The sequence below is a fragment of the Pseudopodoces humilis genome, chromosome 18 (genome assembly GCF_049639895.1).
Source record: "Pseudopodoces humilis isolate 2021_Gansu_Grassland_sample_001 chromosome 18, ASM4963989v1, whole genome shotgun sequence".
Taxonomy (NCBI): domain Eukaryota; kingdom Metazoa; phylum Chordata; class Aves; order Passeriformes; family Paridae; genus Pseudopodoces; species Pseudopodoces humilis.
Window position 1 is genome coordinate 3,210,040 of NC_142217.1, and position 27,790 is coordinate 3,237,829.

Here is a 27,790-nt window from a genome sequence, read left to right on the forward strand (position 1 = left end):
TTCAAGTTTGAAATCAACAGTTTGAATCAAACAAGTCCACATGTTCTCAGAGATGTTTTATTTCTCACATACCCAAAAGTACAGCGCTACCAGGACCCACAAACACCACTGGAGGACATCTGTTATTTCAGTGCCCTGCAGTGGGCTTTTACAGGAGGTTTGGGGGTTTTGGCTGAGAAAAATTAAGATTTCAATGTATAAAACCAAAGCCAGCTGCAAAGGAAAGTGCTGCTAAAAAACTTAATTAATGCCCATTTAATACACGTGTAACGGAAAGCTTGGAAGTGGGTGTTGGTGTCATTAAAATCCAGTAAATGTGACTTGACTCCAATTTCACCTTCCAAGAGAGAAATAATCAGATATAAGGAGCATCACAAACGTGTTGGAGGAATATTAAAGTTAATTGCATGCAGGAATCTTTGACAGTTGCTGTCAAGTAAGTCCCTAATAGCTGTTCCTTGCATTAATTGCTCACAGTGCAAACATTTGGGATATTAAAGCAGTGTGAGTTTATAAAATGCCTTTTGAAATGAGGGATTCCCTGCCTGGAGCCTCAGCACCAGCAGCTTCCCAGCCCAGTGTGGTGGACAGCTGGGCTTGCCACTTCCTACTGGGAATTGCGAGTGGATTGTGGCATTTTCAAAGCCTTTTGCCAATAAACCAAACTGGGATTACAAATTGTTACTCACAGTTCCTGGAAGGGAAGGGACAGAACTGAGCTGGCTGAGCACAGGAACACAGCTGCTCTCAGTCACTCAGGATTCCCTGGCCTGTTGGGAATTCTGTTCTGAGGAAGGACGGGGCTGCTCCGGTGCCTCCCTGGGAGAGCCCCCAGTGGTGGCGCTCAGCGCTCCCCTGGCACCCGGCAGAGGTGACACCTGCGGGGCTGGAGCTCAGCCCTTCTCCTTCAGCGGGGACAAAGCCCTCTTCACACCAGAAGAGCAGCAGAATGGCTCAGGATTGTGCCCTGAACGACAGCTGAGGCCAGCCACCATCCATCCTCACACTCTGTGTTTGCCCTTCCCTGCCCTGGGACAGAGCCCAGGGAATGGGGCAAACCCGGAGAGCTCCCTGGGAATGAAGGTGTCACATCTGGCTGTATTTAACTGCAACCTCTGGCACAGCATCCTGCACTCCCCCAGCACCACGAGACACCACAGCAGCTCTGAGGTAGGTGTTGTGTTTGCATAGGGAACATCTGAACCAGGGACAGCCCAAATTTACTGGGAGCCAGTTTTTAATTAGCAGCTCCTTCCCTGCACACAGCCCAAGCTCATTGGCCTCGCTGCAGAGCAGGGAGGGAGCAGGAAGGGCTTTGCTGCATCACCCAAAATGAGGCCACGGGCCAAGGTTGTGGCTTAGGAGATTTCTGAGGGTCCAGGACCCCTCCCAGACTCAGCTCTCTGTGAAGAAAACTCTGAGTTTATTTTCTAAAGCGCATTGATGTCATTTGAGGGAGGAAAAAGGTGATGTAGAAGAATTTGGTGTCTCTGGTATCTGCAGTTCACAAGGTCAGGTTTAAAAAGCACAGCACAGCATCCAGGCTGTTGCTCCCTTTCTCCTGTTAACATCAAGGAGGAAAAGGGAAAAAAAATACTGGATTATTTAAATTGGTTTCAAAGTAAATTGTCAGGTGGGATAAACCAGGCAGCCTTGCCAAAGAGAGGGCACAAGCTGCTTCACAGACCTGTGCCATGATCTCTGATGGGCAGAGGAATGGTCCTGCCAAGGGACAAGAGGAAAAACTGGGATTGGGATATCCCCAGAGCCAGGAACACCCTGTGGAACCAGCCCTTGACCTCACTCTTCAGAGACTGACCAAGTTCCAGGTGCTTCACTGACAAAAGTTAAACACCCAAAACTTCTAGTGGGCAGAAAACAGCATATCCCACATTTCAAAATAAAATTTAAAAAACAGGGTAAAGGAAGAGATTCTTACCCAGGGAACAGGAATGTTGCCACTGTAGGATGTGAGCAACCATGTGAGAAAGGCAAGCAAAATCCTGAAACAGCACAGGGGGGGCAGGGCTGGGTTTGCTCCTGGGGCTTTGGGAATCTGAAACTGTTTCTAGAATCAGATTTTATTGTAGGTCAAGGATTTTCCATGAGGGATACACACAGATGCACTTTTGCTTCCAGAATTCCTGACTTTCCAGAGGAAAGGTGGTATTTGTCCTCCTTTATCAGATGCCAGTTATGCTGAAATGCCAGAGACAAAAGTTTCATTTGCCTGGGAGAAATATTAAGGTTTATGGAACAACTGAGAATTGGAAATCAGAACTTTCCTGAGCTCTACATAACCAAATTACCTGTTCACAGGGAGAGATGCAAGGTGGACAGTGATTCCCTTGGCTCCAATCCTTTAAAAACCCCACCAACAACTGAAAACCATGTCAAGTTCTTTGTCTCTCATTGTCCCAAATATTTTGGCTCTCTTCTCCTTTGGCAGAGCCTGGTGCTTCAAAAGCATTGATTACAAAAAGCAGGGCAGGAAGGAACAACTTCACAGATTCCTGAATAAAAACTTGCTGAGTGTTTGACACCTGCTCTCCTTTTTTTTTTCACCTGGACAAGAACATGGGTAACTTTGCTCCCCAACCTGACTAAAGGAACAATCAAAGATTAGGGACAAACATGGCATTTTTGGTGTGTAGGAAGACGGTGCCTCTTCATGACAACTCCTGAACTCAGTCCTTGTTTCTTAATCCTAAAAAACTGCCCAAAAAAAGCACTGGACTCTCACCTTTCCTTGCAAGGAAGGTGACACAGCCCTTATTCCAATGCAGCCCTTTTGCAAGAACATGCAGTGAATCACAAAGATCTGGACCCAAGCAGAAAGACTGCTTGGGATTGAAGACAATCAGTTATTCCTTTCTAAAACAAAGTTCATCCCATTAAAAAAGGTGACTGTATTTAATAAATAGTCATTTCTGACATTATAAATAAGTTAAGAATTAATTTAAAATACGCTAGTATAGAATAAATAGGCTCCAGTAAGTGCTTACATACATACACTCCTCTCTGAAAGGTTTCAAGTGAGCTCATGTTTAAAAGAAGCGAGTGCTGTAATACTGCCAGAAAATCTTGTGCCTTCAGGAAATCAAATATTGCTTTTCTTAGCCCTTTAGTACTGGATTCAGTTCCCATCCACTCGGGAATGGGACAGACCTACTCATTATTGCTGTAAACCTGAGTAAAAAGAATCAATAGTTTGGAAGATGCCACTCACTGGAGGCAGATTCAACGCCTGGAATTTCTGAAAAAAAAGTAATTTTGACTTTGTTTTTTAGCAGGGTTAAAAAAATCCAACACATTTCCCAGAGCATCCTGCCAGACCAGAAGAAGTTTTTGGTCTGGCCTGGGAAGTGATTTCTGAACTGTCCTACCTGTAACCAGGTACTGGCAGTTCCTTCCAAGGCCCTGCCCCTGGAATGCCCACTTGGCTGTCTAGTGTGGAACCAGTACCCTGTGGGCACCCAGGACATTCCCTTAGTTTTGCCACCCAGGAATTATCTAAAGGTCCAACAGGTAAGGCAACATCAGCCTCTTTTGTGGGAAAAGGACCGATGGGAAGAGCCCTTTGGAGTGGAGTGGAATGGATTCCTGCAAACTCACAGGCACCCAAAATCCAAAGTGGTGAAGGAGGCTACTGAGAAGGAGGCAGCTGACCCAAAACTCCTAAAGCTGCCCTTGGAATTTCAGTTTTTGTGGTTGAAGCAGCTCCCAGAGACCTCTCTGTGTCCAAATGTCTGTGACTGCCCCAAGGCTCAGCCCTGGAGCTCTTTGGTTTGGGGCTGAAGCAGCCCCAGGGGTCCCCCTGCTGCTGAAGCCTTGGCTCTCTGCTATCTGGAGAGGTGGGAGCTGCTCTGGGACTGGCTGGAAGATGTGGTGACTCCACTCAGCTGGGAAAAGCCACTGTTGCAAGATTCCAGGCTCGACATGGATCCCCTGGGATGGGACAGAACAGATGTGCTGTTAGGAAGGCAGCAATTAAGGGACAGCTATTCCTCCCACAGATCAGCTCCCCCTCTCCACCACTTAGACAAGTGCTTTTTGGCCCATCATTTCCCACCTGCTCTCTAAGAATCTCTGTGTCATGATGAAAAATTAATCAGTCAGAGACATTTTTTCCCAGTTACAGATATTATCCCTTGTCTCAGACTATTGTTCTGGGGAAGGGGACACAGCTGGAGCCTCTGGGAACTGTCCCTGAGGAGAAAGGAAACCTCCAGAGCACTCCAAATGCAGCCTTGTAAACCCAAGGACTCCAGGCTGCTGAACAGCAGAGTTCCAACTCAGCTCTTTCTGCCAAAAGCAGGAGGACAAGCTCAGGAAGAGCCCCAAGGAACAAGCACGACTGGAATGAGGCATTTCTGCTGCTCTGAGCCCACAGGACCTGGCCAGGTCACACCTCAAGCTCACCACCTTCGAGTCTGTTCTGCCCAATGCCCCCTCCAGTTCCAGGGAAGGCTCAAGGACTCCCACAGAGCTCAGATTAACAGGAGATGGGATTGAAGGAGGAGGCCAGGCACACCCTGCCAAGGCTGGCTGTTCACCTGTTCAGAACTGCTCATCCTTCTCAAGTGCCAAACAAAATCATCTGGGGGAAATAGCCCAGCTGATATTTAAAATACTCCAAAAGCAACTTCTCAAAATATTCCAAACTAAGATAAAAACCCTCCTGAGTCTAAAACCTTCTGCTCTTCAGGCAGCTGCAAGTAAGACCCAAAGCACAAATTCCACTGGTGGACACAGAGTCAAGGGAATCTACAACACCAGAGGAGATTGGTTACACAAAATGCCACCAATTTTGTGTGCATCCACATGTCAGTGAAACACACCCCGTGAAGGTCTCTGATATTCACGTGTTTAACCCACACTCAGTGCAACTTGTAGTAAACCCCTTGTAAATGCCCTACCTGAAGTCCTTGGAGGCCAGCACCTCGTAGTAGTAGATGAGCTTGCACTTGTGGCTGGAGCCCTGCAGGGAGGCCAGGACGTCGTCCACGCGTGGGAGGCTGGAGCTGGAGCAGGGCGGGGGCCCGTGCATCCTCCACTGCAGGATGTAAAAGCCAGGCCAGCGAGTGACATGGGAACCCTGCAGAGAGGGAGGGAGGGACAGCAAGTGAGCACAGGTGTCTTGGGGAATGGCTGAATGACCCAGCACAGGTGTCATTCACCTGTCTCACCTGCCTGAGACATAGCCCTGTAGTACCAGTAGCAAATAAAAAAATAAAAAAGCAGCTTATTTAGCTTACTTTCCATTAGAATTTTAGCTTGGAGTCTCTTCCCAATGACTCACTCTAGGATTTCCCACTTTCTTTGGGTATCAACAAAATGATCACAGAATGGTTTGGGTGGGAATGGACCTCAAAGCTCATCCTATTCCACCCCTTTCCACTATTCCAAGCTCCAAGCCCTGTCCAACCTGGCCCTGGACACTTCCAGGGATCCAGGGACAGCCACAGCTTCTCTGGGCACCCTGTGCCAGGGCCTGCCCACCCTCCCAGGGAACAATTCCTGCCCAATATCCCATCCAGCCCTGCCCTCTGGCACTGGGAGCCATTCCCTGTGTCCTGTCCCTCCATCCCTTGTCCCAAGTCCCTCTGCAGCTCTCCTGGAGCCCCTTTAGGCCCTGGAAGGGCTCTGAGGTGTCCCTGGAGCCTTCTCCTCTCCAGGTGAGCACCCCCAGCTCTCCCAGCCTGGCTCCAGAGGGGCTCCAGCCCTTGGGGAATCTCCATGGGCTCCTCTGGATCCTCTCCAGCAGCTCCACGTCCTGCTGCTGTTGGCCCCAAGGCTGGAGGCAGCTCTGCAGGTGGGGTCTCACCTGAGAGGGCAGAATTCCCCCTTCTCTGCTGCTGGGAATAAACACAGCCCCCACTTCCAGCAGTATCTGATTTCCCACACCATCAATTCCCTCCCTACCATCTAATTAATTTGGAGTTTGCAGGACTCTGAACCCATGGCAGGACCCAAACCCCTCTGACCTGGATGCTCTCTCCTTCCCTGCAGACCAGAGGAGACTCCACCCGGCTGTAATCCACCCCCAGCACCCAGCTCTTGTCGATGAGCTGTACGTTGTCCCCTGCAGCAGAGGGACTTGGTGATGTGGCTTCTTTGTGACTTGGCTCAGGAGCTCGTTTGGAGTGAAAGAGGCTGAACACCACATCTCCCTTCAGGATGTCAAAGTCCCAGGTGATGACTGATTCCCCTTCCAGGATCTCCACAAGTATCTAAGAAAGGAACAGAACAAGCCCCTTGCAGGGTCAGGTGCTCAGGTGGCAGCAGTGTGTTCCTCCCCACTCTGGGGCAAACAGACTTGGCTCCACAATGCTTCAGCTGGCTGATGGTCTGGATTCCTGAGGGGGATACATACCAACTCCCACTCCCAACCCCACCACAGTACACCCACTCAGGTGTTTTTGCCTTTTCTCCCCATATCAGTTACTCATTCTAGGAAAACCTCAGTGGAACTGAGGCACAAAGCAGGACACAGCAAAGAGCCAAATCAGAGTCACTCTCCATCAGAGAGGCCAGAAGACTGATTTGACAATTGCTCCTTTTTGGGACATCCTGTTTCCTGGTCACTCCCATCAGCAGTTCCCAGCACACACCTTCCTTTATCACCCCCATTACTGTCCCAGCTCCACTGCTGGGAACAGGAGCTGAACTATCAGAAGGGAAACTGAGTGGCCTTTATTTCTCCCAGGAGGAAGGGGAGGAGGAAGAGACTGGACCTTACAGAAGGTCAGGCCATAGTAGAGATGAGACACTGCTGCTCAAACTGCTGTTCTTAACTCTCACTCTTCAGCTGTTCCACTGCAGGAACAGCAGCTGCTGCCGAGCCCTCTCCTGCTCCCTCTGTGGGAACCCCTGGCTGCTGCAGTCAGGCCCAGCAGAGAGGACAGGTCACTGTCCCAGCCCAGCACCTCAAGCTGTGCTCTGTACCTCGTGTGGGGCTCCTTTGAGGACACTTGCAGAGTGGTAGATGGTTTCTGTCCACAGCCGGATGTGATCTGGGTTCTCCAGCTCGTCCTCGGTTTGGTAAAGGGACTTGGGGACGAGTCCCCCTTCTGAGACAGTGCACTGCAATGGCCAGACAGACAAACAGGAGGGCTCAGGATGTTCCAGAAGTGAAGCAGGAACACTTGCTGGCTGTCAGATATGGGCTCACCCCTCACCTGAGCCAGAATTGCACAGTTCACTGGAACTGCCAAGGTTTATGTGAGCTCCCTGTAGAGAGCTGCCCTCTGACCCTGCTCCAGAATCCCCAGGACAGCACCACCACTGCAGGGGGCAGCCCCCTGTGCCCAAATGAACTGCCCTGTGCCCAGAGCAGGGGGATGCTGGCCAGAGCTTACCCCCTTCCAGAAAGCAGTGGAAGGCCAGGGTGGTGAGGAAGAGGGAATCAGTTCCAGATTGCACCCGCACTAGAGGAAAGAAAACCCACCATGCAGTCTCCTCCCAGGAAGTCTGGGATCACATCCTTGTCCACATAGTCCACCAGCCCTCCTGAGCCCTGGTAGTTATTGCCACTGTAGATGAGGAACTTCTGCCGTGTGTTCTCATTGATAAAGGGACTGACCTGAAAGACAAAGGGCACACGAGACACGGCTGTCACTGAGGGCAGCTGGAGACACTGTCTGAGCCATCTCATGACGATGCTTTGGCCTCTAGCCTGGAACATCTCAGCAGCTTCACAGCTCTGAGGCACCTCCCAAAGAGAGGCACAACAAATGGAAAATGTTCTCTCTCTCTGTAGCATCATCTCACAACACTTTCTGCTTCATGTAAAGGAAGTCTGCAGTCACTGCCTCACCTACAAACCTCCCAAGAAATGTAACAACCACGTTCTCACATTGCCAGAGCAGTCAGCAGGCACCAGGCAGAACCAGATTTATTATTTACTTATTTTACCCTTCAGTGTCCTACGGCACGAGATTAAAAGGTGTCTGTCTTTTCCCACCTATATGAAAGCCCACCAAGTTTGGGTGCAATGGGGAATTCCCATTCAGGTTTCTCATCCTGTCCTGGTGGATGGAAGTCACCAGAACGCAGTGAGCTACAGGCACCCCATGACCTGGCTCTGCTGTGGCTTCTCCAGGAGCTCACTACAAGTTGCCTGGAGATTTTCCCTCCCTGCCTCTGCTGATGTAGCTATTTGTGAATCTGCACCAGTGATCCTGCAGAGCCCAGGTTTCACCCACCAGGGTCCAGAGCACGGGGAAGACCCGTGGTGCTCTCACAATCAGAAGCCTGCCCAGGGTCTCAGGGTAGTTGTCCTCCACCACCTCAATGATCCTGAGCAGGGCCTTCACCCCAGGCCGCCACAGGTGTCTCATATTGAGCCCTTCCAAGTCCACCAGGCATGTCCAGGATCTAAAATAAACAGACAGAAAGACCTGTCAGAACTTTAGAGTGTGGTGGCTGCTCAGTTTAGGATCCACAATAACCCCACAGCCTGTGCAGGATCCAGGGAATACAACAAGGGACGCGAGAAGTTCCAATAAAGGCACATCTCCACTTGGGCAGCAGAACCCCTGAATCCAGGTGAGCTCCAGGCAATACAGACCCAACCCCAAGGGCAAGAACACCTGCCACTCTGGAAGAAGGTGAAGGTATGCAAGACTATTGCTAAAAAATGTAAAAATGTGTTTTAAATGAAGGTGGAATCTGGCAGACAGGCTCCTGTATTAAAAAAAATCTAGAATTTCAAAGATGTGGATTAAAATCACCAAGACACAAAGATTAAACTAATCTGAGATGGGATATGAAAATGATGTAAGGAAGGATCAATGCTTGCTTTCCAATGAAACTGCAGGATTTGTCTGCATTTTAAGTCCAGCAAATAAATGTATATCTATCTGTGGTCCCCATCCAGACCATAACACACACGGCTGTCTGTACTGTAACCCTAAGGACATCACCCCAAACCACAGCAGCACCCTTAACCATGGCAGTGAGTCTGCAAGGACTCAGGAATATAATAAAATCAAAACCACCATACTGACGTGATGGGGCGGCCGAAGATGTTGGTGTTTTCCTCACATCTCTTCTGTCCTTCCTCATTAATGGACAGAACCTGAAATCAAAGACAGCACAGACAGGGATTAGCCTGAGTATGTCTGAGTAACCAGGACAGCCTGGAGATCTTATTTTAAAAAATACAGAAAGCAGAAGGCAGGGATAGATGGGATACTGGGATGGAATTCCTCCCTGTGAGGGTGGTGAGGCCCTGGCACAGGGTGCCCAGAGAAGCTGTGGCTGCCCCTGGGTCCCTGGCAGTGCCCAAGGCCAGGCTGGAGGAACCTGGGACAGTGGAAGGTGTCAGGAAGTGGCACTGGATGAGCTTTAAGGTCCCTTCCCACCCAAACCATTCCAGGATTCCTGATGCACCATGACAAGATGTCCCAACAGCCTGAGGGGAACAGGTGACATGCAAAGGCACAACTCACATGTCGCAGCAGGGATTCCTCTCCCAGGGCCTTCACCAAACCCTTGGTGTCCATCTGGCCGAGGCGGAGGATGTAGAGCGGCCGCCCATCTTCAAAACAAAGGGTTTAGAGAGGGCAGCACTTTAGTCTCCCAGGCTATCACTCACATCTTTTAGAAATGCCACATTAAATTTGAAAAAGATAAAAATCAAGAGCAACCTTTTCAGATAAATTCCTTTGCACTGCCTGATCTGTGCAGAGGAAATACAATTACAGGGAAGCAGAGTGGCTACTCACAGGCACTGAACTGCTTTGTTCACTTACACAATGTCAGTACAGCTTTCTCCAACACCCCAGGTCACTGCTGAGGCGCCAGAACCAGCCTGTGCCAGGGGCAGCTCCTCACCTTTGTCCTGGTAGTGCCACCCCCCGGTGTAGTACTCCTCCAGCAGGGCTGGGGGTCTCCAGGACTGCAGGATGAAATCCACCTGGTACTGCTTGCGCCAGGCCAGCGACTGGCACAGCATCTCCCGCGCTTTGTCAATGTTGAAGTCCCGGGCGCGCAGGAACCGCAGGATGTGCTCATCCTTGGGGATCTGCGAGAAGAGAAAGTCCCAGGATCACGGCTGGAATGTTCACTTTGGCCTGCAGAGGAGTCTGCACAGTTTACACCATTTTTTAATCTCTTAAAATGAAGATAGCAAACATTAAACTTCTCTTCCACCTCCCTCCCTCCGTAGCTAACCCAGCTGGAGGCAGCAGAGGGTGCCAGGAGCACAAAAGAAGGGACCAACTCACTGACTGTGAGAAGCCTATCCCCACTATAATTCCCGGGAGCAAACCCTGGGCTGGCTGATGTTTCCCTTGGCTTGTTATCCACAAGGACCTCCAAAACACTGTGTGGAAGTCAGGGAGCTGCAGGTTCACCTGCCTGGGACAAATCAGTACAGGATGGCAAGAGGTGACAAAGAGCCACAGGTAACACAGAGCACACCAGGCACTGGAGGGGAATCACAACTGCAGGCTGAATGATGCCACCAGTACCAATTCCAGCTCTTGTGCAGGCCCTGCTGCTGTTTGAACAGGAAAGCTGCTGAGTGCTACCAAAGGCTTCCCTGCCCCATCACACCACAACAACTCTTGATCCAAATCAACCCAAACTACAACACCCCCTCTCCCAATCACTCACCCCAGCACCAGCAGTAATCCTGACATCACAGGCACTAATGCTTTCCAAAGCAAGTCTGCAGAATGGCTTATTCCAACCTCCTTCCAGATCTGCCATGTTCTCTTTAGCTGAAGAATCAAAGAAAACTTGCCAGGAATGCCAAGCAGCAGGAATTAACAACAAACCTGATGGATTCCACAGACGTGCCAAATCTAAGAGCCTGTCAGCTGCAAATCCAACTGGATTAAAGTTGCATGTGCTGCTGGATTCCCAGTCCCTCACTCCAACTTCCCCAAAAGTGCTTGGCCTCATTCTCTACAAGTTTCCATAAAAAATTCTAGCTCTGTGGAGCAAGGATTGTCTCTTCCAGAGCATCCATATTGTGCTAGCACAACCCAGCCCTGCTGGGACACAAACCCCCGTGTTCAGGAGTCAAAGCTCCTTTGTTTGTCCTCTGCCATGCTCAGGGAAACAGAAAGCTGGGTAGAAAGCAAGGCTGGCAGCTGTGTCAGGAGGGAGCAAATCTCGGATCCACAAGCAAGAGATGGTAAGAGTTGACTCACCTCAAGAAGGGGCAGAGTTCAAGCAGCCTAAACCAATCCTAAAGCACTTTAGGAGCTGGGGGGAGATTAACACTGGTTCTAACACTGCACCTGTGTGTCCTGGAAAGGAGAGAGCAGCCTTCCCAAGGGTGGTCTCAGGAGAATTTAGAGCAATTCAGTATCACAGCAATTTTAAACCCAGCAGAGTGTTCACCAGGTAATTCAGGTTTGTGTTCCTGCTGCTCAGAGGCAGCCATCACTCATCACCCAGCCCAGACACCCACAACAACCCCTGGATCTCTGCAGGAGAGGGGATGGCTGCTGGAAGGTTTGATACTTCTCATGTTTCAAACCTCCCTTGTACAGGGCTCCAGGCAGGAGGCAAATCCATCACTTCTCTTTGGACCAAAGGCAGGAAGCTCCAAGAAGACCTATTCCACAGTGGAATTAGTCTTTTATCCTTGTCCAACCAAAGCAGTAACTCCCACATGTAAGAAAACAAAGGTTTAATTTCAGGCTGATTTTGTATTCACTGGTTAAACTCTTGCACTCTCCTGCATGGTGCAAAGCCTTGAACAGAGCTTTAAGCTGCTGCAATTTTAACACCTCTTGCAGTTTGTTCCTTCAGTTCCTCAGATTTTTTAAGCTACAACATATCTGATTGTAAAGGTAATGTCTGCTTTGGAAGGAACAGGGAAGGGATAGTGAAATAGGACAGAGGACAAAAATAAGAAAGGCCATTTTCCAAGAAACAGGAGATCTATTTTTTGATAATTTCTGACAGAGGAATAAGGCCATCTCTGCTCCAAATTAAAAGAACAGATTGTCACAGCAAGGTAAGAGCCTCTCCAGGGAAAACCCCAGCCTTGCAGGATAAGCTCCCGATTTTGGCCTGCACTGCCAGGGAATCAGGAGAAGCAAAGAGCTGAGCAGTCTGGGGGTTCAAGATGAAGTTTCAGTAGCCAGCACCTCCCTTCCCACGTGCCCATGTCCTCCTGGGGACAAGGCCCACCAAGGCCACCCAAAGGTCTGAGACAGCTCCCACTGTTCCTGGAGCTCAGGATTCAGCTGTGCCTTCCCAAGGCTCCCAGCACAGCACAGGGGACAAGGGCTGCCACTCCCTGCCAGCTCCAAGCACCCAAGGGGCAGTTGAGCTGTTCCACATTTTGCTCATGTGCTCTCACCTTTTCCTTCTCCAGCTTCCATTCCCCAGCCTCTGACAGGGAGGGAGGGAGGAAAACCAACCTGTGGGTTGATACTTTTCAACCTAAACAAAGGTTTAGGTGGTGCCTGTTATGGCTGAAAGCAGGATCCTTGCAGGTCACAGCAGGGACAAAGCCTCCCTGTCTTTGGGATGTCCTCCCATCCACGACCCACTAGGTGAGATGTCTCCTACCCCAATGGAGCCCACACCATTTCACTGTTCAAGTGTCCATAGAAAGTCTCCCTCCTCTGTCTCAGAGCACAGTTACACCTGGGGACTGAGCCCTGCCTGTCCAGTGCCTCTCATCTGACCAGAGGCTGAATCACAGGCACACACAGACCTAAAGCAATTTCCAGCAGAGCCCTTTTCTTGGTGAAACCCTTCCTGCTCACACAGCTCATTCACCACCCCCTGGCTGGATGGGAGCCCAGCCCCAGCTCTTTCCTCACAGGCAGAACGTCACAGTGACACCAGGACAGCTGCCAGGGAGGTGTCACAGCCCTTCAAGGGGCCCTTTGCTGCATCAGGTGTGTATGTATACACAATACATTATATATATTTATATATAATATATATAAAAAGAATATATTATATATATATAAAAATACATGTAGTATAATATATTGTTATATATATAGTGTATGTATACACAATATTATATATCACACATATATTCCTGTTGTCTCTACCTGCCTCCAGCAGCCACCACCCTTCTGGTCCATGTTATCCAACTGTTGATGCTGCTGTACACCAGTGGCCTTGGCCAGCTTTGGCAGATATTTGGTGGTGGGAATTTATCAGCTCTTACAATTCAACAGCACTGTTGGTGTCTGGAGCTTATCAGCTGCTGGGAGCCTCTCACACTGCCCAAACACCTCCTGTTCTCTTCTGGTTTTCTGGGAGCTCTTTCTCCATCCACATTCCTGGGTACCAACAAAAGCTGCACGCCTGCTCACACACAAGGGAACTTCAGGAGTTCAACAGCAGCAGAACAATAGCACTAAATCTTAGCTACATTTTATTTCTACTGAGGTGATTCACATTCACTTTTCCCAGCAAAAACAGCATTCTAAATCATGTTCAGACTCCCTGTACTCAGATGAGACATGCTCTGAGAAATACAGCACAGCATGCAAAGCACCTTGTAAGCAGCAGTCACTTTTGGAAAGGCCAGGTAAAGAAAAGAGAATGAAAATCTTCCCAAACCCAGGAATGCCAAGTAACTCACCTAACCCATCCTGACTGAGCTGATTCCTTGTAAGCCAGGCAGCTTTTACTGTTGAAACCTCATCCAGGTGTCTTCTGTTTCCAAGGGGGATCACTAGCTCCTCTTCCCAAGCACCCTTTATCTACACAGCCCACCCAGCTTCTCTCTCTGGTGCTATCCTTGGTCCTTCTTTCCTTCCCTCCTAATTCCTCTCCATCAGAAAATCTGGAGTTAAACCCCCTTGAGGCATTCATGCTGCCCTAGACCCTTTCTTTTCCCAGTCACATATTGGTTACCCTGCTGGTCTGACAGAGACTTTCCTCCAAAAGGAGGCCAGGTAGCTTCTGGACATTGCAGCAGAGTAGAGACACACCTGCCCCTCAGTGCCTGTGCTGCTTCTCAGGGAAAAATCAGAAAACCACAGAATTTCCTTGAGTGGAAAGGGACCCACAAGGATCATCCAGTCCAGCCCCTGAACCTGCAGAGACACCCCATCAATCCCACCCTGTGCATCCCCAAGAACATTATCCAAACGCTTCTGGAGCTCTGGCAGCCTCGGGGCTGTGCCCATTCCCTGGGGAGCCTGGGCAGAAGAACCTTCTCCTGATCTCCAGCCTGAGCCTCCCTGACACAGCTCCAGCCATTTCCTGTCCCTGTCACAGAGAGCAGAGATCAGAGCTGCAGCCCTGGTGAGCTCTGTGCTCCATCTCCTCCAGCTGAGCAAACCAAGAGCCCTCAGCTGCTCCTCCTATGGCTTCCCCTCCAGACCCTTCCCCATCCTCGTGTCCCTCCTTTGGGCATTTTCTGACAGCTTTAGATCCTTCTTATATTGTGGTGTCCAGGACTAGAGGTGAGGCCACTCTGGCATAGAGCAGAGCAGGACAGTGCCTGCAGGACATGGTGACCCTTTGGGCTGCCAGGCTTGACTCACGTTCAGCTCAACATCAACCAGGAGCCCCAGGTCCCTTCCTGTGGTGGCACTCCAGCCTCTTGGGTTGTTTGTGCAGCCAGGGTTTCCCATCCCAGCTGGGGATTCCCCCTGGATGCCCCTCTGTGCCTGCCCTACCCACCTTTCCCTTGTGAGTCTCCTGGAGCCACTGGCGCAGGCGGATCAGGCAGCTCTCCTGCATCGGGGTGAGCTGGCCCAGGTAGCGCTCGATGTAATCAGCGTCCAGTTTGTCAGCTGGAGGGAGGAAACAACAACTCAGAGCAGACTGGCACAGCCAGAAGCAAGGTGAGCAGTTATTTCTACACCTTGGGTTCCCTATGATTTACATGGGATTTGCTCAGGAGCCTCATTCCAGCTGCGGGTTGTGGGTGGGAGGGAGGGAAGGGGGGAAGGGAAGGGAGGAGGGACACTCTCCTGGTGACTGGGGCATCAGGCCACAGGCAGTACATGCTGTATCACAGCTGGATCACTCCACTTGTCTCTAGGAACACCAATATTCCATTCAGTCCTGAATTGCTCCAGCAGGAGTTTTAAATGCTCTGTCATGAGCTCTGGCACTCAGCTCACCAACTGCTCCAAGACCTGGGCACTTCCATCTCACATCTAAATCTCATGCACAACTGCAGTGACAAGTGGCTTGCTGGAAAACCAAGCCATTATTCTGCCCAGGGACACCAGAGACAAAGGGAGAACAACAGCACATCTCCGACAGCCAGGGAGGCTTTTGGCAGGAGAAGTCCTGTGCACATCAAGCAGCTCAAGGCTCCTCCAGCTCAGGGACAAAGGACAAAGGGTTGGTGACTGCCAGCACCAAGGGACACGGGGATGTGCCAGCACCAAGGGACACGGGGATGTGCCAGCACCAGTGAGGGACACGGGGATGTGCCAGCACCAGTGAGGGACACGGGGATGTGCCACCCAGGGCTGGCAGCTGCCAGCCCACAGAACAGGGCAGCTGGGGTGGAAGACACAGGGAGCAGGGCTGGGGACACCTCAGAGCTGGCTCTGTCAGGCACAAGCTTCTCAGTAAGTGCCATCACCTAGTGAAAGAGGCCTGAACACCCACAGGATAAGCAAGATAACACAGAAATTGCATTTGGAAGTGAGACATCCCATGGAAGCCCCAGAAGTTGGGAGCAGACCCAGGGAAGCTAACCCTATCCTGAACAGGAATATGGGCAGAAAAATAAGGGCTACTCTCCTCTTCTGCTAGATTGGACCCACCACTCTGAGGTCAACATTAATCTCAAACATTTCTTCTAATCAGCTGCTCTGTGGAGTCCCATCTTTTTCCAGAAAAGCTCACAGAGAATGTCAGGAGAGAGCAGAACTACTGATATTCCCAAATTCCAAGCTTTTTCCCTAGTTACACTCAGCAAAACAAGTGCTGCCCTTCCTTCTCAGGAATGACAACAACTGTTTCTACTACAGCAGATCCGGATTCAAAGGTCCCTCCTAATTCTTTTTGCCGCAGAAATATATTATTTAGTCTAGAAGATATCATCAGACCAACACACGGGAAAGAAAGTTTGATTTGGGAATTTTGTGGGAAAAATGCATTAGGAGGCATTCCTCAAGTTTGTCTTGGCCTGATACAGGGCCAAAAACCATCCAAACCTGTCCCAAAGAATATTAATTTTGGAACAGATAAAATATTTAATTCCAGCATACTGAAGAGACCTTCTCCAGTTTAAAGTATAAAATACCTTAAAAGGCTGATGAAACCTAATTTTTTTCTACACTCCAAAACATACTGCCTGCACAGCTTTTTTGTTTTAGGGGAAAAAAAGTTCCATTGTTTATTTTTCTTGAAAAAAAGAAAATAGCTTTCCCTCCTCCTCCAACTCCCCCACACTCCAGATGAAAAACCTGATGCCAAGAGAAATGAAAATAAGCTCCTTGCTTAGTGCTACTGAGTCTGCTGCTTGGGTAGTGCCTACCGTCGGGGCTGGCAGCCTCTGGGGGAGGGCAGGGGCTGGCAGCCGGCTCCCTGCTGGTGCCAGCAGCCCCAGAATCCAGCAGGATGTCACCAGGGACCCGTCCCACAGCCGGGGCTTGCTCCTCCTTCACCGCGGGAGGGCTCCAGCGAGGGATGAACGTGATCCCTTGGGAGATCAGCTCCTTCAGGTAGTGCTCAATCACCTCCTTGCCCTGAAGGGGAAAATTCTCATTAGGAAAAAACCTCCTCCAGAACCAGCAAGGCACAGGAGTTTCCTCAGGACAGATGATTAATGGTGTTAAGGATAAAAGAGAGGGGAAATCTCTCCTTCCATCCTCATGATCCTGTCAAAAAACCTCCAGTATGAAAAATCCCCTGTGAATGATGAATTACAATAATGGCCAGGCAAATCCCAGTCTATGGCTGCAGCTGCCTTTCTAACACTTTTACCCCATCCTCCTGCTCCCAAACCCAATTAGCTGCCCTGTTCCTCTGCAGCCCAGAGCCATTGACCCAAGCCCAAGCTCTGGAGACGGGGGGCAATCTTCACCCAGAACTTTCCCTTCCTGCACAAGAAGAGTGTCCCCAGTGTCCGAGGAGCCTGGCACCCACAGCACCCACTGCCATCCTCCTGACAGGGCACAGCCTGCCCCATCCCTGCACAGACACATTCCAGATCATTCTGTGCTCTTTGCATGCAGGCTTTGCCTTCCTTTGACCAACTGAGGGATTTCAGAGTCATAAGCAAGGGCACAAAACTACACTGGGTCTGTTTACAGAGAGGCAAATAGAGGACCTGGGCTGTTCTGGCAGCCAGGGAAGCCCACCTTACCCGTTTGATGTTGGAGGTGTACTGCTTCATGGCAATTTTTTCCACAGTGCTTTCAAAGCCAAAAAATGATTTGATGTCGAGAGAGGCCGACTGCTCAAAGCATGTCCACTCCTCGTTCTCAGGGTGAACCTGCAGCCAGGGGAACACACAGGAGGGGTGGTTTAACCTCCACAGCTACAGAGAGGGGGCAGAGGAGGCACTGCAGACCTGGATTGACCAGCCAGGTTCATTCCCACTGTGATAACCCATCGTGAACTGGACATTCAGACTTTTGCTAACCCAACGTTCTTCACACACACAAGGAAATCAAGATTTAAACCCATCCCTGCCCCAGCAGACCTGAACTGTAGTAGGAAAAGCTGCACAAAAATAACAGTGGAACAGCCCACTTCAAACCATCAAGTCAAGGTCTCTTTATGGAAAGACAGGGATGGCCTTGTGGAACATGCAATTAAAACTCTTACATGAGCAAAGAAGAAAAATGCAAACCAGGTTTCTTTTTAAGTTTTGGATGGGAGACTAACATCAGCCTTCTCCCCAGAATGCTGGGGATGTGGCAGAGCAGGAGTTTTCCCACTCTTCTGCTCAACATACACCTTTCCCTTATTTCCCCTCTGTTGCTCTATATATGGTATAATCTCTTCCTCTTTCAAACTTAACCCTTTCCTGAGAAGGCTCTGCCTTCTCTCTGCAGGTGTTGCTGTTCACAGACTGACACAAAAGAAAAACAACTCCAGCCCCCACACAAAGACAGCATAAAAGACAAATTCCTGGGGGAGATATTAAATAACTGCAGGAGCAGGATCATATTTCTCCAAGTTGCCTCAGAGAGTGCTGCAGAAAAGGAAAGATGAGAATAAACCTGCTTCCGGTGCACTCTGGCAGGGAAAAGGGAACTGGTAAAAATAGAGCAGGGAACCATCTTGAGGATGCAGCCAGCAGCTCCCACCCTGTTCCCCTCAAAGTCCAGATGCTGACATTTCCTTCCTAAGGACACAGCCAAAATCAGCAAGTGTAACAATCTCAGAGCTGACCTGGGAGCATTTCAGACCTTTGAGGATGATGGAAGTTTGATTTACAGCAGTTTTTAGGAAGCCTTATGCAGCCACCAATGGATCTCTGGCTCAGAACACCCTCACCATCCAAAATGTTCACAGCTTTCCCATTCCTCCTTTTGCCTGAAGCTCTTTACAGCCTGCTTACTCCCAAGAAGCTGAGGTGCTGTCAAGTTGCCAGAAGGGCAGGTAAGTAACAGGATCTGGACATTTGTATAAGGAACAACAAGCAGGATCTGATTGCTTCCAGAAACAGCTGAGGCTATTTAATGGTGACTGGGCCCTCAGAGCAGAGTGAAACACCACAGAAACAGACACAAAGGGAGACAGCCCAGGCCACAAACAAGGCTCAAGTCCTTTCTCCAAATCTTTAAAGCATGAAAATGACAGCAAACAAGGTGCTAAAACTTTAACTGATTTGTGGGCAAAATTAATTGACAGATTTCACTCAGGCCCTTAAAATAATGAAGAGTAAGGGTTTAATTCTAGATATCTAGATTTATAGACATGCCCAAGCTCTAGATATTTTTGTTAGCCTGAACTTCAATCAAAAAGAAACTGAGGGAACACCAGCAGTTCTGGAGCATCAATTCTGTTTTCCACTTTCACTTCAAGCAGGGAATCACAATCAACCTGAGGAAGTTTCTCAAGCCATATGAAATCACAGAATGCTTTGGATGGACACACAGAATCGCTAGGTTGGAAGAGACCTTTAAAATCATTGAGACCTCAAAGCCCATCCAGTCCCACCCCCTGCCATGGCCAGGGACACCTTCCACTATCCCAGGTTGTTCCAGGCCCCATCCAACCTGGCCTTGGACACTTCCAGGCTCCAGGGGCAGCCACAGCTGCTCTGGGCACCCTGTGCCAGGGCCTCACCTCCCTCAGAGGGAAGAATTCCTTCCCAATGCCCAGTTCGTCCATGGGAAGCCTTTCCTCCTTGTCTTGTCTCTCCAGGCCCTTCCTCCAAAGCAACTGAACAAACCCACAGGCAGGACCCAACAGCCTTTCCAGCCCCAGAGTCTGTAATCACAGCCCAGTGTTGCAGAGGTGCTCCAAATCCATTCAGGGACCTTCACCCTGTGTGTGAGTGCACAGTGCCCCCTCCCAGCACAGCCAGCCACAGCAGAGCTCTCACTGAGTAGCTGCAGGTCTCCCTGACCACCACACGGTTGGCAAAGGTCTCGTTGTGGGCTTCGATGCGGAGGGTTCTCTCTCTCCAGTTCACGGTGTTCTTCTGGATGAAGAAGACATACTCTACCCCTGCAATCTGAAGAGGAGGGAGGAAACACAGAGAGAAAAGAGTAACTTTAGGAGCCTTCATCTATCTGAGCCAGCCAACAAAATCCAGGCCTCTCTCTCCCAAGGTTCCACCTGCCTTCTTCAGCAGCCTGGGAGCATCCACATTCAGCTTGCAGCTCCGCTCGATGACATGGATGGCTCCGTCCTCACTCCTGGATTCATGCAGGATTTCACTCCCCAGGAAGACTGGGATCTCTGGGCATGTAGGAAAGCGCTTCTCATAGGCCTAGAAGTGAAAATAAAGTAAATTTCAGCTTCTGGGTAAATTGATTTTAACTCTTTCTGAATTTATTAATTCCCTTACAGTGAAAGTCCAACAAAACTGAGGTCCCCGAACCCTGAGTCAGCCCCAGTTTCCTCAGAGATGAAGTTAAAGCAGAGCAGGTACAAGCAGGGACAGCACCACGCTGGTCACCAGCCAAGCATGTCCTAACATAACTTTTCCTTCACACATGAAGTAGTAACAGAATCCTGTTGTTGAAGAATACTAGGAAGGGAATCATCACTTCAGCATCAGGAAGCTCCTAACTAGCAAAAGCAAACACAGCTCTGCCAACTTCTGCTGGCTAAAGACTTGAATTTTATAATCTCTAGGTCAATACTGTCTGTATGAAGCCTTAAAATGTCACGTGCCAAACAGTTCTCTCAACAGTTCAGTTGCCCTCAACTATCAAAGGTATGACCAGCAATTACTGGCTACTCACTTTGCCTCAATTTATCCATTTCTAAAACAACTCTGTCCTGGCTCTGAAATCTTCCCTGTTCTAATTAGCACATCCCTCTGAAAAATCCTTTCCCCAAAGCTTCTTTAGCAGCTCCAGCAGAAATCCAGTCTTCGCTGGCACTTGCAGTGAAGTTAACTTGCACAAACAGTACCTTGCTGCTGCTGCTCCTTCCCTAACTTTTTAATCTCTTATTATATTCTAAGATGTTTGCAGGATGGAATGTTTTCCTTGGATTTCTGAAAAACTTCTTGCATGTTGTGTTGCTGTTGCAAATATGTGGTAGCTGCACAAGCTGCCCAGAATTCCACTGCAGCTGTTCCAGGAAGAGAACCTGTGCTCTCCTGCCACCGGACTCTCAGAGTTCCACATCTCCATCATAAGATGTTTTGACCATCGTTCCAAGGCAATTCCTATAGGAACTGCTGTCATCTTCCCTTCTTCCAGAAGATGCCATCATTTTATACAGCACAGAAAAATAAAAATATTCATGAGTTCTCTGCCCCAAAAGTAAACATTGATGCTGGAGCTGTGCTGTCAGCTTCCCGTTAGCACAGCAATGCAAAGCCTGGATGCCCCTGCACAGATTCATGTGCCCTGCTCCCAAAATAGCCCAGGCACTTAAGGACACATTCCATATCTCCTGCTCCTGGACCTCTGGACGGGAAAGAAGTTATTTCAGATTGTTGTGTTGCTCCAGTATCAGGAGGGAAGTGCAGGCAGCTGCCAGCTGGAGCCCTGGCCAGAGCGAAGCACGCAGGTTTGAAACCCTGCTCTCCCAGTCCCTCAGCACTGTCCTGCTTGCTTTGCCACACTTCTCAGAGAACTTTTCTCATGTTCTTCTACCCGTGACTTTCACTCCTCATCACAGGAATAACAAAACCAGCTTAGATAAATCCAGAATTCCAATGGTAAGTGACTGTTTCTAACACAGATCCACCTGGCTCCAGCCAAGAGAAGCACACTCGCTGCTTTAAGCAGCTTTATTTGTTAGGATGGGAATTCATGGATCTGTGTCAGGCACTGCCACAGGACACTCCCAGCCATCCTCTCCTGGTACCCTTTGCTCCAGGGCTGCACACCTCAGTACCTGCTCTCTTCCCTGCACCTGCCAGCCCATTCACCTGCCCAGGCACAGTCAACACCTCCTATCTGTGCTCCCACCTGCCCTCTGCCAACCCTCCAGACTCCAAAGCACCATCCAGGGCTATCCTGAGGCCAAAGCCTTCACCTTGCTGGTCTCTTCTGTTCCAGCACATAAAAAATGTATCTCTTCAGGCCACCCACTCTAAGTTACTGGAGTCCCAAGTGGTTGGACAGTGCATGCTGATGAGAACACCTTCAGAGGCCACTGGGATACAAGAATATTTAGCAACTGGTTTTGAGCAGTTTGTCCCATGTCACTCCATACATGTGCCCTTAACACACTTGCAAAAAATGCCACTGAAAGCCCTTTCCTGAGAGAAGGCTGCCCCAATTAACTCCACAGCAAGGGTAGGCAGTGTGATAGGAGAGTGGGAGAGGGTCTTAAACTAAAAGAGGACACACTTAAGTCAGATATTAGGAAGAAATTCTTCCCTGTGAGGATGTTGAGGCCCTGGCACAGGGTGCCCAGAGAAGCTGTGGCTGTCCCTGGATCCCTGGAAGTGTCCAAGGCCAGGCTGGATGGGGCTTGGAGCAGTCTGGGATAGTGGAAGATGTCCCTGCCATGGAAGGGGGTGGGACTGGATGGGCTTTAAGGTCCCTTCCCACCCAAATTATCCAGTGATTCTGCTCTTTCAGGGGTGCAGCTGTGCCAGCAACATTTGAGGGAGTTTCCAGACAAACAAGAGCTGTTCTCCTAGGAGCAGGACCCTCCAAAGGCCTCACTTGAACAGCTTCACCTGTAAGTGCCCCCTCACCACAGAGAGGCCACAAGAGCCAGTCTGAAACCACCACTGAATCCAGGTGCCTGTGGCTCCCATCTGAAGGTAAACCACTGGATCTCAACTTCCTTGCTTCTTTCTCCACTAAGTAGGGACTTGATTCAGCTGGAAACAAACTCCCTAATAAAATGTCATTAGATCCAGCAAAACTAAGACCAGGACTATGAGTGCAGCCACTTTTTCAGCGAACTAAACAACATCTGGAGCAGGAAGAGAGGCCAGGGCAGAGGTACATGGCAGTGCACAGCCTGGTGATATAACTGTGACACGAGCCCAAACACATCACCTAAATAGGGGGAACATTGCCATATTTGAGAAAGAATCCATATCCACATTGATATTAAGTCCTTTGCTAATCTTCTTTGCACAACAGCTCTAAAAATACAGCAGGGAAGATGCCTGAGATCACATGAAGGACAGCTGAAGCCCCACGCTGCAGTCACAGCAAAGCTGTTCTCAGAGCACCCAAACTTTCCACCCCTGCAGCCTGAGCTGAGCAGGAGAACAGCCCATTTCTGCACCCAGCATCCTCTTATCAAAATCAGCATCTCTGTGCAACAGCCCATTGCTGCTCCAACAGGGAAACTGAGGGAGGTTATAAAGACAGAGAAATCCTTAATTTTTTTCGAGCCATCACAAGGCTGTTATGTCTCCTCCTCTGGGATTTTGCAGTCCAACGTGGACAACAGAACATCCCACAGAAATTAAAGGCACAGAGTATTCAGTATTAATTGTTTTAATGCTGTGGCTGTCTGCACTTGCTCTTCCAGCTCCTTCCTGCAGGAAATCTGCACTGAGCAGGATACAGGACCCAGGATTTGTCTCTCCCTTCTGTGCCTCTCCCTTCCCAGAAGGAACAACAGCAGTGTTGTGCCAGCACTGGGTGTTAAAAGCTCTACTGTGGGTCTGCACCTCAGAAAGACATTGGGATGACTAAAGTCTCCAACAGGAGATCAGATATGTATTTCAAATATATATATGCATAACAAAATTAATGGTGCCATGAAGCCACTCCCTCCCTTCCTCTAAACCCCACTGGGATAACACCTCATACCCAAACCAACCATTTCAGAAGAGGTGCTGGCTCAGGCCCACCAGCGTCCTTCCCTAAATCAAGTTGTTTTTTCCCAGATTTCTGACAAAAGAATTGTTGCAAAAATCAGTGCTTTTGTTGTAGTGGACTGTGACCAACAGTTCAAAGAGTCATTTAAATCTCTGCAATCCTGAAAGTGAAATCACACATTAAATTTCACAAGAGGGCTCAGTGAAGACAGAGGGACCTGGAATCTGTTTGAACTCGTCAATATATTTTGCTTAGAACTATAACCAATTATTTTGGGTGCATCTAAATATAAAGAAAAAAGAAGCATTTAGATACCATTCACTGGAATGAAAAAATTCAACAAAGACGAAATTAAATTCAAAAAAAAAAAAAAGCAAAACCATTTCTAGCTGAAAAGTTAAAATATGCAGGAAAGTCAAAGATCTCAAAGGTTCAATGGTGTCACATTTTCCTTTCACACTGAAGGGAGCCCAAACTAGGGTAAGGATATTTCCAACTGCTTATAGTGACATCTGCATACCAACAAAGACCCCTCAGTGCCACTGAAGCTGACAAATGATTAATTACAAGGAGTGATCATTAACAGTGCTATGGCTGACTGTGAAATCAGCAGAGTGCCCTGACCAAGCTTTTGCCCTGTGACCTCCTGGAAAATGCATCCAAGTGATTTTTTCTGGTCTGGTAAATATCCATCCCCAAATGGATTATGGGACCAACACAACACTGAAAAGTGAAAAAAGGTTGTGAGAGCTTGAGCACAACACAGGAAGCCATGCTTGGAAATGTTCTAAACTGTTGGCTAAATACTCAGTAACCAGTACAAACCCCACATCTCCTGTGAGAGGAGTACTCCAAAGGTCAGCCAGATGCCAAACAAGAACAAATGATACAAAACCACAAGTGTCAAGCCCCAAAAGTGACATTCTAAAGCCTCACAGCCATAGAGAAAAGAGGAAATTACCCTCCTCTACACCCCCCGTACACCATGTGCTCAGCCCCTTCCCCTGCAGAGCAGGGACCCTCTGCAGGTCCTGCACACTCCCAGCTCCAGAGATCCTGCCAGTGCCAGAGTGTTCCTGCCCTCCTCTCTGAGAGCTGTGTCACTGCTGTTCCTACAGGCCCCACAGGCCATGGCCAGCAGGCAGCATCTTTCTAACAGCTACTCCTGTTTCTCCTTGGCAGGGTTTTCTAGGAAGTGACCTTGAAATCAATTACACCACAGAGGCCTCAGGAATGCACAACAACAGGGAAGTGTAACCACTGAATTACAGCAGGAAACAAAACACCTCAGCAGCCAAACCCCTGCACATCCCGAGGTGATTCCCTCCAGCCTGCTGGGTCCCAAGTGGTTTCCATGTGCTTCTGTTAGATGGGACCCCCAAGAATATAAAAGCTGTGGGGGGGGGGGAAATTAAATTGCATTGTGTGGAGAACAAAGAAACTGAATTGTGGTACACCTGATGTAGACAGAATTTATAGTCAATATTATATGAATATGTGACAAGGAGAAGACTTCATCCTTGTGCTAAAACACTTCAAATGTTCATGATCAGACAATGTTTAAATCTGTATTAATTATGAGATTCTTCAAGTTTATGTTACAGCCATGTGCAGGTTTCCAGGAAAAAGGAACCCCTGTGTTTAGAGGAAGGGAAGCGAGGAGTTACAATACCAGATTTTGAGCAGAAGATGCCCAGATCATCAGCCCTTTGAAAAGAGATGATGAGAAGCAAGATGAAGACACCTCATCACTTTTAAGTAGGAAGAGGATGCATTTGGAACAGCTTTTGAGCAGCTCTGATGATACATAAATATTCTTCTGCAGATTCAGGCCTTCTAGGAAAGAGGAATTTCATCCTGCAGTCCCTCCCACTGCTTGGTCTCAGTGCTGAAGGGAACCACAGAGTCTGCACACACCAGACACAATAATCCACGTGCTTTGAACAGATCAGATACCAGCTTCCCACTAGCCACAAAGTAAGATAAAATATACAAGGAACAATGTGGGAGGCACCAAATGCATATTTAGGGTATAGAAAAGCACTGATTCAGGGAAAAAGAGAACTTCATTTCAAGGAGGTGCAGAGTATGCACAGTAAAAGTCTTTGGGACCTGAGGGAAAAAAAGAAACACTTCTGCTGGCCAGAGGAAAAAGATTTGCCAGTGAGAAGTGCATGGGACAACAGCACCCAGACTGCAAACATTGACCCAGTGTTATCTCTGCCTGGACTACAGCCAATTATTTGCCTCATTCCTTCAGATTTTGGTGAAAGAGACAATTCAGGGAGCAGCAGCATCTATTGCAATACAGACACAACTGAGGGCCACAGCAAACTCCCTAAACCCAGGCCCTGCACTGCAGCTGCACAAAGCCCTCCCTGGAAGCCACCAACGTGCCTGACCTCCTGTCTGAGAAGGAACAATATCCCATTCAAGCTGTCCTGCTGCTGCTGCAGTCTTCTCTCTCCTCTGCTGGGAGAGGGAACTCTGTGTGGAGCAGCTGGGGTCACCAACAGCACAAGGCTTTGGCCTTTACGAAAATCTGTAGAAGTGACACCTTATCCAGGAACCACTGCTTGCCAGAGCCCAGCGTGGAGAGAGAGAGAGAAACCAAATGGGAAGGCAAGGAAGCAGAGATCTCATGTGACTAACACCTGAAAGAGCAAAACACAGCAGTCAAGTGTCACATCACACATTCACTGCTTGATGATTCACCGTAAAATCAAACAGGCTGGCTCACAAACTAATGGCTACTTGGAAGGACACTCTGTCATTGCCAGAAGCTGCAGTGAGAATTTATACAAATTGGCCACGATTCAGGGTCAGACTTGGGCAGGTCACTGTGCTTAGCAGTTAAAACAAGCCCATACTAGTTGAGATGTAAGAATTAAATATGATTCTAAATTTTACCACCTCTTTTAGCCCCTGCTGAAGAGTTCATAATTTGTCTTCTGCACCTATGTGTTAAGTAGAGAAGGGTCTTTTGGCCACTACTGGAAGATGAGGTAAAGGTGATATAGCAGAGCTGGAGGGGTCTCCTTGTGCTGTGCCTCTGAACTGGAGCTCCCTTCAGAGCTCAGCCATCCCTGCACCAGCCAGCACCCACCAGATTAAACTTGAGACACAGCCCATCCTTCAAGGAAATAACCTCCATGCTGCAGCTGGAGAAGGTGAGTAAACCTGTACAGACCCTTGGAATTAGTGTAAACCCTCTCCAGTCCACACGTGGTTCCAGCACCATCCTGCCCAGCAAATGGAGCCTGAGCAGTGGCAAAGCAAAGCTCTGAGTCCTCTGTTGTCCCCACAAAACACAGGGAGATGTGCAGATGTTGCCAGCAGTTCTCCAGAGCTCCCAATGAATAAGCAGCTCTTCCATCACCCAGCAGTTGTGACAAACAGCACGCACCGAACACTTTCTATTTGCTTGAGGGGAAACATCCCACACCATGATATCCCAGGAGAAACGTCAGCTCTTTCCCAACTATTGCTCACTCTCAACCTGCTTCATGCCGAGGGAGGAGGTGGCAGGGCCTGGGGCTGAGCCCCCCAGTGCAGAGCCAGCCCAGCTGACACACAGAGCATCACTCCCAGGCTCCTGGTGCCAAATGCTGCTCAGCAGGAAGATGAGGAGATATTTTTAGTGTATCTTGACAGCAGAGTTTCAAGCCTTCAAGTCACACTGAAGCATCATGTCTTTGAGTCAACACTAGATTATCTCTAAGTGCATAAAATGTTAACCCAGTAGCTTCTGGCAGTCACAGCAAACTCACCTTCCAAACATGGCAAAAAAAAAGGGATGAGGGAACCTGCCTTCTTTACAATACCTGGCACAGCCCATGGCTGCAGGCACACCATCCACATCCAAGGAGGAATTGTCAAGTTTCATGTGCCAAACAATCTATATATAAATAAAAATCTATAACCTATATCTATAATAATCAATAACAAACAAAGCAGATCCTGTTTTGCAGAGATTTCTTAAATACAGCTTAGGTTACTATCAAGGCATTTCATGTCATGTGTGGCATGGGTTGACACCAAAGAGCACCTACTTTGAAGCATTTTCCCCCTTGCACATTGATTTTCCATCTCTAGGGTCCTGCCAGCCAGCAATACCATTTCAGGCAGTAACTAAAAGCTGTGCCATTACCTGTGTCACAGCAGCTGGAAAGCAGCTTCCAAGCACTGGACACACTGCAGAGCTCTTCCCTGTGTCACCTGCAGCCACCCAGGGACACAGAGGACACCAGGATCCTCTCCCCTGGCACTCCTGCAGCTGCTGCACTGAGAGCTCCACTCCAACCTCCCAGGCTGCTCCACACAGCCCTCTGTGCCTTCACTGCTGCTTCTGAGGATTCCAGTGGCCAGAAACTGCTCTGCTTCCCTGCAGCAAGTGCTCTCCTGGCTCCAGAGCTCACACTTGAAAGCAGAGATTACGAACCAGCATC

At 49.0% G+C, this 27,790-nt stretch overlaps 1 protein-coding gene across 3 annotated transcripts in view; it reads right to left on the reverse strand.

Moving 5' to 3' along the window:
• Positions 1-41: 41 nt before the first annotated feature.
• SEC14L5 (SEC14 like lipid binding 5) overlaps positions 42-27,790 on the reverse strand; it is a 39,550-nt gene continuing 11,801 nt past the window's right edge. For all 3 annotated transcript variants that reach the window (XM_005522794.3, XM_088063909.1, XM_088063910.1), the window contains exons 4-17: positions 19,709-19,858; positions 19,469-19,600; positions 17,276-17,404; positions 16,445-16,655; positions 14,626-14,738; positions 9,841-10,030; positions 9,456-9,544; positions 9,012-9,082; positions 8,208-8,379; positions 7,451-7,585; positions 6,949-7,086; positions 5,988-6,233; positions 4,920-5,098; positions 42-3,948 (exon numbers count right to left, since the gene is read on the reverse strand). In XM_005522794.3, coding sequence (XP_005522851.1) covers positions 3,843-3,948; positions 4,920-5,098; positions 5,988-6,233; positions 6,949-7,086; positions 7,451-7,585; positions 8,208-8,379; positions 9,012-9,082; positions 9,456-9,544; positions 9,841-10,030; positions 14,626-14,738; positions 16,445-16,655; positions 17,276-17,404; positions 19,469-19,600; positions 19,709-19,858 — 2,061 coding nt within the window. In that variant the 3' untranslated portion in view covers positions 42-3,842. The remainder of the gene's footprint in view (positions 3,949-4,919; positions 5,099-5,987; positions 6,234-6,948; positions 7,087-7,450; positions 7,586-8,207; positions 8,380-9,011; positions 9,083-9,455; positions 9,545-9,840; positions 10,031-14,625; positions 14,739-16,444; positions 16,656-17,275; positions 17,405-19,468; positions 19,601-19,708; positions 19,859-27,790) is intronic.